The sequence below is a fragment of the Clytia hemisphaerica genome, unplaced genomic scaffold (genome assembly GCF_902728285.1).
Source record: "Clytia hemisphaerica strain Z4C2 unplaced genomic scaffold, Clytia hemisphaerica genome assembly, whole genome shotgun sequence".
In the NCBI taxonomy this organism is placed as follows: Eukaryota; Metazoa; Cnidaria; class Hydrozoa; order Leptothecata; family Clytiidae; genus Clytia; species Clytia hemisphaerica.
The window spans coordinates 67,632-78,001 of NW_027103866.1; the positions used below are offsets into that span (position 1 = coordinate 67,632).

The window sequence follows — 10,370 nt, forward strand, 5'->3', positions numbered from 1 at the left end:
TACAATACAAACGTAATTTCTAGATTTTTTAAGAACTCAAAGAATAAAAAGTGAGGAAAAATGCATTGATTCAATTTTAATTTTTACAATGATAGTCAGTTTTTATTTTTTGATCATTCTTTCATATCTATAATTTTGTTCCCTGTAGGATCCAACACCTATCCAGCGGCAAGCTATACCTATCGGATTATTGAATCGGGATATTATCGGTATTGCTGAAACTGGTATGAAATCTCATTTTTCAGAAAATTTGCCTTACTTGAAGTTTTGAACTAATATTTTTGGATGATCTGAATTACTTTGTCCAGTTTATTCAGTGTATCCAGAAAAAAGTAGAACAGATTTCATAAAAATCGAGTCAAGTCTATACCTATTTGTTTTTATCTACTTACTTTCCTCCATCACATTACCGAGTTTATGTATGTGTGTTTTTCCGCGACGGAGACGGTAAGGTTCTAATTTGTCTACATCCTGACTGACTGAGGACGATGGTAAATCAGCACTTTTACCGTCCTCAATTTTGCGGGTCAAAACTGCGGGCTATTCCAAATCGCTTCTGTCACTTTACCGTCCTCAAAAATGCAAATACATAAACTCGCAATTATCTCACCATAGGTTCTGGTAAAACAGCCGCTTTCGTCATTCCTCTTCTTGTTTGGATTACAGGTCTTCCCGAAGCTGACAGGTTTGTTTCATTGCCTGTTGCTCTCCTAATTCCTACACTATGTTGCTTCTTGAACATCCATTCTACGTTTTAATTAGACTCTGTGGACTTCGATTGGCGGTGTTTTTGTCGGTTTTCAATTAAAGTTGAGCACAAATCTGAGAATGTCCGCTTAAAATGATTGGATTTGGTTGAAATTTCCACAGTTTGATCTTCGGTTAGATTTATAAGGATGCTGTTTTTGTTTTTTGAGAAATTTGATTTTCGGGGCCTGGGGACGAGTGTTAGCGAAGGCCAAAAACTTGGCGTGAATTTGGCACACTTACTCCTTGGATGAATATCTAGTGGTAGTTTTTTAGTATTCTCAAATTTTCAATTTTTCGGGGGTCTCGGGACGAGTTTTAGAATGTAACAAATGATCAGAGTTGACCGAAATTTTTTACTTGACCCTTATATGTGAATTCTTTGGGATGTTTTTTTCATTTTTCCCATTGTTTCCAGACTTACTTACGTTTAAACTGTTTTTTTTAGAGCATCGGTGGGTGATGCAGGTCCATTCGCTATCATTCTCGCCCCTACAAGAGAATTGGCTCAACAGGTACGTAACATAAAACTACCCAAAAGACCACGTTCGATACCATGGCCATGTTCAAGACCATGGCCAATACCAATTTGTCTTCTCTTTTTGAGCCATATTTAAGAGATTCATATTTAAGAAATATGTGATGTCATTTCAAATTAATGATTGTATCTTATCATTTCGATGTAAAAACAAGTCGAAAGGGAAACTTAAAGAGATTTTCTTTTCTTTTTCTTGTTCATTCAAAAGATCGAAGAGGAAACGTTAAAGTTCGCCAAGAAACTTTGTATACGCACTGTCGCTGTTATTGGTGGTGTAAGTTGTAAAGCTGGGACTAGTACATGTTTTTTATAAGCATAACGTTTATAAGCATATGCAGGCTCAGTTTTTGGTACCTAGGCAATGACTCTATTTGTTAAGAACAATAGAATGTTAAACATAAGGCGAGCTTGATGTAAGGGTAGATACTTGCTTATAACAACATGTATTTGTCAATTTTTGAACTATTCCATGACAAAAATAAAGACCTCTTTTCTGAAGGTTGACGCGTTTTCAAGTACAGTAGCGTAGACAGGGGTGAAGGAACGTTTGCTAAGGAGAGCAGATTTAAACGACACAGCAATTATCTTTTTATACGGCGAATAGGTAAGTACTGTCGAAAAAAATCTGCTTTCCTACACAGATCGATCTTCACCCCTGTTTCATGGCCCCCGTCAACGGGGGGGGGGGGGGGGGTCCATGCCCCCCCCCCCCCCCCCCCCCTCACTTTTTGGTAGACCATGTCATACGTTTTTAAGAGTTACTATTTTAAGCTGGTTTGAGACCAAATCAAACCACAAAAACTATTATTCTCCATAATTAGATATCGTTTTGAGGTGTTTTGAGGGTGTAAAAAGTGAAAAATTTTCTTCGTCGCCCAACCAAAGTGTTGCCCCCCTCACTCAAAATGGCTCGCCGGGGCCCATGTGTTTACGCCAGTGAAGAACACCTCATCATCATATACGAATAGAGAAACCTCGTCAAAACGCCTAGATGGCTTCTTTCATAATTTGAATATCTATTTCGAAATTTTTATTAAAAAATCGAATCAATGAATCAAAGCGATGATTCTATCAGCCAGGAAAGTTGTACAAAATGCCTCGATGTAACTTAAGTCCTTGTTTGATTGCTTAAAGCAAGCTCTTGGTTAATGAATATACTTAAGTCTTTTGAAGCCCATGTACAGTAAAGTCTTTTAATTACTTTTTTTAAATTGCGTGAGCCAATGAATTTTTCGCAAATCAACATTCTGAAATATTTAGAATTTAGAAATATTTCAAGGTTTTGCATGTTCTCTTTGTTTAGCTCTCAAGGGAAGATCAAGGTTTTCAACTACGACTTGGTTGTGAGGTGAGATTGGTTCATATTGATATGTTTACTTTCCCTTTTTTTGGATTGAAAGTTGACTTTGAGGTGGGTCAGCATTTTATTCGCACTGATCAATATTGTAATCGCTATGACTCTCGGGTTTTATTTTTCATTTTATTTTTCATTTTATTTTTCAAACCTTTCAGTCGCGTGGTACCGCTGGGCCTTCCCCTGAGAACCCACTTTTGTCTGCCCCTGCTTGTTTCCGGAACTCTTGAGGCCCGGAATTCCCGAGTTATTTTTTCCGAGTTAAAAAAACCGAGTTAAAAAAAACCGAGTTATCCCGAGTTATGACGTCATTTTTGGAATTTAGTGACGTCATTTTTCATTTTTTAACTCGGGAATTTTTGCTACCTTTAACTTTCCGAGTTATTTTCCATTTTTTAACTCGGGAATTTTTGCTTCCTTTAACATTCCGAGTTATTTTCCATTTTTTAACTCGGGAATTTTTACTTCCTTTAACTTTCCGAGTTATTTTTCATTTTTTAACTCGGGAATTTTTTCTTCCTTTAACTTTCCGAGTTATTTTTCATTTTTAACTCGGGAATTTTTTCTTCCTTTAGCTTTCCGAGTTATTTTTGAATTTTCAACTCGGGAATTTTTGCTTCCTTTAGCTTTCCGAGTTATTTTTCTTCATAAAAAAACACCAGCTTTAATCTATTGATCCCATACCAACCTAAATCAAAGACATACCATCCATTACCAACTAGAAAAACCTTAACCTGCTTAATAAAATGAAAAATCAACAAACAAGTGAATAATTGAAAAGCAAGAACTGAAGTTAAAACCTGCTAGATAAACAAAGTGTAAGCCTTTCAAATATATTACAGCATAAATACTGTGTAAATCTCAAAAAATACAGCAGGTAAGTGATGAGATAAAGCTATTTCAAAATTTATATTTCCTCCCTATTTCATTAAAGAATACTGTAAGTGACATGACAAGATTCTCAGAATAATTCACTGAGTCCTTCCCCCTTCGCTGTAAAAATTTTGAATGAATCACCAACAACGATTATTGAATCAATTATTTCACAGACTATTCGTAGATTTTTATGAGAGATGTTAAAAAATAAATATATAAAACCGTCCAGAGTGCACACACTCACCAAATCAACTTACAGAAAAACATTCGAAAGCTTCCCGCGCGCGTGAGACCTTTGCAAAACATTCGAATTATGAATCGAATCTTTTTGTGTCATAAGGCTCTAATTAGACTTGCGGTTAAAAAACGTTCCGGGGGTCAAATACGCTACTTTTTCAAAGTGGAAAGTCTTTAAATGTTGACCTGAGGGTATATTGTTATTCGAATGTTTGCCCCCGTCTTTTTATAAAAACAATTCGAACGTCAAACCCCATTCTGCGCAATGTGAAGTGAAAGATACTGGACACTTGTTCGAAACTGAAAAACGTGCGATGCAAAAATAAGAAGAGAAAACGTGTTGTGTTCATTTCATAATCTTGACATAAAGTTTGTCGCCATTGCGCCATAAAGTTTGCCATGTCGATTGAAAAGAAATTTAAAGAGAGATGAAAAATAACTCGGAAAGTTAAAGGAAGAAAAAATTCCCGAGTTAAAAAATGAAAAATAACTCGGAAAGTTAAAAGAAGTAAAAATTCCCGAGTTAAAAAATGGAAAATAACTCGGAATGTTAAAGGAAGCAAAAATTCCCGAGTTAAAAAATGGAAAATAACTCGGAATGTTAAAGGAAGCAAAAATTCCCGAGTTAAAAAATGGAAAATAACTCGGAAAGTTAAAGGAAGCAAAAATTCCCGAGTTAAAAAATGAAAAATGACGTCACTAAATTCCAAAAATGACGTCATAACTCGGTTTTTTTTAACTCGGTTTTTTTAACTCGGAAAAAATAACTCTGGAATTCCGGGCCTCGGAACTCTTGTAGCTATTGTTAAAAAACGAAGCTGGTTGTTGTTGAACCCGCTTTTCCACTTTACCTCTACTTTATCTCTACTTTATCTCTTGCTAAAAAAAGACGCCGCATTTAAAAATTCTTAATCTTTTTTTCTCAAAAAAGTGCAAAGCATCTCGTACAAAATATAACAAGAAAGAAGTCGCTTTGAAAAGTTTGAATTTTTTCTCTGGTACTTAAAGCTTCGATACTGAAAGGGTTAACTATTCAGCAGAAACTTTTCACTTCACTTCACTTCGTACCTAAGCCGTATCAACTTTTGCTAGGGAGAAGATATCATGACATAAAAATATTGCAACATTTACGACATATTACTTGAATTTGAAGAGAAAATATTTTTCGTGAATAACTAAGAAAAAATCTCAAACGAAGAATCTGACAAATATTGTTGTTTTTAACCTTTTGAAAGATCTAAAAATATAATTTGTTGCATATTACAATGTTCAATTTAATTCAACGTTTTCATGTTGAGAATTTTCAAGACATCAACCAAAATTCGCGAAAATTGTAGATACGCCCAAAATTGGCTAGAAAATACGGTTTTTGTTTTAGATTGTGATTGCTACACCTGGTCGTCTCATCGATGTGTTAGGTGAGTTTCATGTTGTTGACTCTTTTCTTTTTGATTGACTGACAAAATAACATAATCTATAAAACACCCCTGTGTCACAGACCCACTGCGACCCCAGCCCCACTGGAAAATTGGGCGAACCAAAACCATCCCCACTGGATTTTTTAACCTTGGAACAAAAGAATTTCTATCCCATTAGGATTTCAATAGGAATTTTTATCCCCACTGAGGAAAAAAGTTCCAGTGGAGCTGTGAGACAGGGTTGTTATAAGCAATTTCGGAATTTTGGTTGTCTTTCTTGCTTATCTAAAAAGCAAAGCCTTCGGAGTATAGGTCTTGAAGTTACATTAAGAAACCCCCAACTCAACATCCATACTCTCTTAGCGAACATTGTTTTCATCGTGTAGATTAGGTTCTAGTCAAACACCAAAAATGAAAAAGAACAACAGTAAATAATTACTGGAGATGTCAGGAGATGTGAATGTTTGATCCTGGAAAGGCATCAATACTCTATAGTTTTTTTCTACTAGGAAGTATAGATTTTGAATGATTCATCTGCTTGATGAGTTTAAGATGGGTTTAGCTTTTTGGCGTTATTACCGAGTTTATGTATTTGTGTTTTTCTGCGACGGAGACGGTAAGCTTCTGATTTGTCTAGATCCTGACAGCTTTACCGTCCTTGATTTTGCGTGTCAGAGCTGCGGGTTTTTCCAAATCGTTTCAGTCGCTTTACCGTCCTCAAAAGTGCAAATACATAAACTCGCTATTTACCCTTATTGACACAACTAAAACTTTGTCTAACCATCGTCCTTTTTATGTTACGCTTCTCACAGAGAACAGATATTTAGTACTTTCACAATGCTCATACGTGGTTATGGACGAAGCTGACAGAATGATAGATATGGGTTTCGAACCAGACGTCCAACGAATCTTGGAGTTCCTCCCCGTCACTAATATCAAACCCGATACTGAAGATGCTGAAAACCCAGATTTCATCGCCTCCAATCTTAGTGCACAAGAAAAATACCGACAAGTAGGTTATTGATGCAGTAGATTCTACCTAACTCGAACCTCTTCAACTCGAATCTCTTAAACTCAAACCTCTACAGCTCGAATATCTCGTTAACTCGAACAAGTTTGCTAGTCCCTTAATTTAACAATAGCGAGATTATGTATCTGGAATTCTCTACGGCTACGGCTAAAGCGGTGAGGGAAATGGCGAGTAAGGCAAGTAATGGCGGGTGAAAGCAAGTTCAATATTTGACGTACGGCATTATGTCGACTTTGCTTTACGGTGTTTTGGTGTTTTTCCCGCACAGAGCAAAGTAGAAAACGACATGTCGCCTTTGGTGACGAACCGCATGGGCAGCCCCGCAACCGTAGCCGTAGAATATCTCCGATACATAATCTCGCTAATGCCTTATGAACGGCATATAAATTTCCTCAAATTTGGAGGCTCCACACTGGATGGAATAGTTCTTCTAACGGTGAAAAGTTTTTTATGTTTTGACTCTCCTCAATCTAATCTTTAATCTAAGCTACATTCCCAGAATTTGAGTTCTCTGTCTCTGTAAAATAGCGAGTTTATGTATTTGCACTTATGAGGACGGCGGGATGACTGAAATGATTTAAAAAAACCCACAATTCTGACCTGCAAACTCGAGGTCGGTAAAAGTGTTGATTCACCGTCGTCCTCAATTAGTCAGGATGTAAACAAATTAGTAGCTTATCGTCTCCGTCGCAGAAAAACAGAGACACATAAACTCGCTAATAGTGTAGTTAAGTAAATCGGTAAAATCACGACGACGAACGAAAATTTAACAGGCTAGCGAGTTTCAACCAATCAAATTTCGTATTTTCACTAGCCTATTATATTTTTCGTCCGCCATCGTGATTATCCTGCTATGCTTAACCTCAGTAATGTCGCAAAGACAGGTACAAATAATTACTGGAGAACTTCAAGTTCTTTTTTTTTCTTTTCAGACTGTCATGTTTACAGCTACTATGCCTCCCATTGTTGAGAGGCTTGCAAGGACTTATTTACGGTATTTTTTTTTGTTCTTAACTCGCCGTGATCCCTACCGCCCCGTTTTTTTACTTCACCCGGTAAAGAAAAAACTTTGAGGACAGTACGGTTGAGTACGCGCATTTGAATTGAAATTATTTGAACACTTAAAGTTACTGAGTGTTAGTATTTGAATGGGTTAAACGAAAATTTCGATTTTGAGCTCAACTTATTATCTTTTACCAATTTTTTCGCATTTAATTGCTTTAACCAAACACTTTAGCAAATCCTTTCTTTTTCTTTTAGACGTCCTGCTACTGTTTACATAGGATCTGTCGGTAAGGATTGTTTTGAGTGTTTTCAAAATATTAATTTCACCATTTCTTAATGTTTCTGTATATTTTTTTGAATACAAAAGTTACCACAATTTACCACTTCCCAAGCCATTGAATGTTTTTTCTTGATCCACTCCTTTGCTAAAGAAATGTATCCTATCAAGACAGCCTCTCACAAATGAACTCTGCTTTTATACTAAAGGTCGCCCCGTGGAGCGTGTTGAACAACGAGCATATATGCTCACTGAATCTGCTAAGAAGTAAGTTTCTTTGATTTGTAAATATTTTTGGACTAAGGTTTTATGTTGTAGAGTATCAATTTTAATGAGCCCCCCCCCCCCCATTGGCAACTCTGATCACGATATCACGCTATTACTCTCGGGTACCTAATAGCCGTCCCCCCCCGCTAATTAATTTCTCGAAAATTTTCCACCCAGGACATTCTTATTCCAACCCCCCCCCCGCTTATTAAATTTTGGAAAAATATTTTTGAAAGTTCCCTCTTTTGTCGTAATTCTGCTGTATTAGCCTCCTTTTCAAAAATTTTCCACCCAGGACATTTTTATTCCAACCCCCCCCCCCCCGCTTATTAATTTTTGAGACTTTTTCCATAACCCACCCGCTTATTCCAAACCCCCGGCTATTAGGTACCCGAGAGTATTTGTCTCCAATCACGATCACGAAATTCAACAAAAAAATGAATAATCATGCATCTGTTTGAAAATATCCAAATCACGTATCACGGCTCAAAAAACTTTCAAATAACGATCACGTTTTGCCCTCTCATCACGTAATCACGAAAAAAAAATTTTCATCACGTAACTGCGCTAAAAAAAGTCCCTATCACGTTATCATGCAAACCGCTTGGGGGAGGGGATCTCTTCAATACAGAGGGCCTCAATAATTTTGCATCGGTTGAAATACTGAGCATGTTCATAATTTGTTTGTAAAATTTTCTTGTTCGATAACTTCAGGAAGAAACTATTGGAGGTTCTTGATAATGCTGATGATCCACCCATCCTGGTCTTTGTTAATCAAAAGAAGGTATGACTTCATTTATTTATTCCATTTCCGTATTATTTTAAGTTCTGGATTACAGAGCCAACTCTCACTTATTCGACAATGAAAGGGAAATCTCATTAGATTGAATTATACAGAGTATTCATTCCTTTTCAGAAACTGACAATTCGTTCAAACTAGCAAGCTTGTACGGAACTAAAATGCCCAGTAGCTGTTGTGTTAACCATGATCATTTCAATGTTTTTTCAGGGTGCTGACGTTTTGGCTAAGAGTTTGGAAAAACAAGGGGTTTGTATAATTGAACCTTCAATCAGTTTAATTTGTTTTAGATGGTGTCATTTTGGTATCACTTTTTCTTTTTGTATGAAATGAGTTCTACAGAATATCTCCCATACTGCTGATTTAGTTTACACGAAATCTTTCGGTGAATATGAAAAATTGGTTGCTTATTTAAACATTTTAAGCTCTGTACAAATATGAAATCAGCGTCCCGCAAATCTCCTGCTAAAATAAATTCTTTTGAAATGGGAACCTTTCCGGTTTTTTGTGTTAGAATATCACTTTCTTTTCAACTCAGTATCGTGCATGTACATTGCATGGCGGTAAAAGTCAAGAACAGAGAGAGTTTGCTCTTGCAAGTTTGAAAGACGGTTCTAAAGACATCCTGGTTGCCACAGATGTTGCTGGTCGTGGTATTGATATTAAGTGAGTGATTCTTTTCATGCTATGAATATACAGGTTGCAAAAATAAAGTCTGAAGACAATTCACGTTTTCACTCGAAATGTTCATGTGCTTGTTACATCTCTTTTATTTCTGATTGGGTCGAATTTATTGAAACTAATAATAAAGTTATCAGCTGTAAATTGTAAAGCAAGTAACATGGAAATAAAATCACGTGAACTTTTTCGAGTAATCACATGTTTTGACTGCAATGATATGATTTTGCAACCCGTGTATTGAAGATGATATTTAGAGTGGTGGTGTGCACGATTGATCAATGCAAGTTTTTTTATATGAAAACCCAAAATTTTTGAAGCCTTTAGATGCTAAAAATGTTTATAAAATCATTTCACCATTTTGAGATTATTTTTGTCCATTTCCCTAAGAATTCGAAAATTTCTCTTTTCAGGGATGTATCTCTGGTTATCAATTATGACATGGCCAAATCTATCGATTGTAATCATTATTTTATTGTTTATGTACTTTTAAAAGCTATCGGAGTTTCATGCTATATAATAGATATTTGCGACGATATAGGTGGTATAAGTTAAGAAAATGGAATACCGGTAGAGTTTCATTTGAAATTATACATTTTGCTAGCACCTAATTTTATTAAAACATTTTTCTGTGCTAACATATTGGTATCAAGCTTTGGGCATGTTAGATTTCGCAATAAGAGAGAAAAAGTCTATTTATATGCATATCAATGCGACCCGCGCCAGGCCCATAAATTTTCACGCAAATGGTACATTTGACAAGTTGAATAAACATACTTATGGTCTTTCAGATATACTATCAGCTTAGTCCTCGTACAGGATAGTATAGCAGCATGGCTTAATCCACTTTGATTTATAGTCGATGATTTTGAACATTTTCAGTTGAAATAAGATTTAAAAAGCCTTTTGGAAAGAACTTTTTTATAGCACTGTTTAAAAAGTTAGACATGGTGGATGTGAACCGTTGAATAAATATAACCAAAATTGCACTTTTCTCCAAATTCTTTAAATGAGAAATGATGATAAAATACTGAGCTAATGTATGGTAATTTTTGATAATTTTTAATCAAACTCTGAATCAGTTCTCTTTTAGCAAAAACTTTCATAAGAAAAAATAGTCTAAGTGAATAGCTTAGCCCGATGG

At 35.9% G+C, this 10,370-nt stretch overlaps 1 protein-coding gene across 1 annotated transcript in view; it reads left to right on the forward strand.

The window, feature by feature from the left end:
- The window catches only part of LOC136808315 (uncharacterized), a gene marked incomplete at its 3' end in the record, with an annotated part of 25,528 nt that extends 15,819 nt beyond the window's left edge, over nucleotides 1-9,709 (forward strand). The window contains exons 9-22 of the mRNA XM_067064849.1: nucleotides 149-224; nucleotides 616-685; nucleotides 1,196-1,262; nucleotides 1,494-1,559; nucleotides 2,589-2,633; nucleotides 5,131-5,170; nucleotides 5,983-6,182; nucleotides 7,133-7,194; nucleotides 7,461-7,492; nucleotides 7,692-7,749; nucleotides 8,464-8,533; nucleotides 8,759-8,797; nucleotides 9,087-9,214; nucleotides 9,640-9,709. Of these exons, the coding sequence (XP_066920950.1) occupies nucleotides 149-224; nucleotides 616-685; nucleotides 1,196-1,262; nucleotides 1,494-1,559; nucleotides 2,589-2,633; nucleotides 5,131-5,170; nucleotides 5,983-6,182; nucleotides 7,133-7,194; nucleotides 7,461-7,492; nucleotides 7,692-7,749; nucleotides 8,464-8,533; nucleotides 8,759-8,797; nucleotides 9,087-9,214; nucleotides 9,640-9,709 (1,023 nt within the window). The remainder of the gene's footprint in view (nucleotides 1-148; nucleotides 225-615; nucleotides 686-1,195; nucleotides 1,263-1,493; nucleotides 1,560-2,588; nucleotides 2,634-5,130; nucleotides 5,171-5,982; nucleotides 6,183-7,132; nucleotides 7,195-7,460; nucleotides 7,493-7,691; nucleotides 7,750-8,463; nucleotides 8,534-8,758; nucleotides 8,798-9,086; nucleotides 9,215-9,639) is intronic.
- Nucleotides 9,710-10,370: the final 661 nt, after the last annotated feature.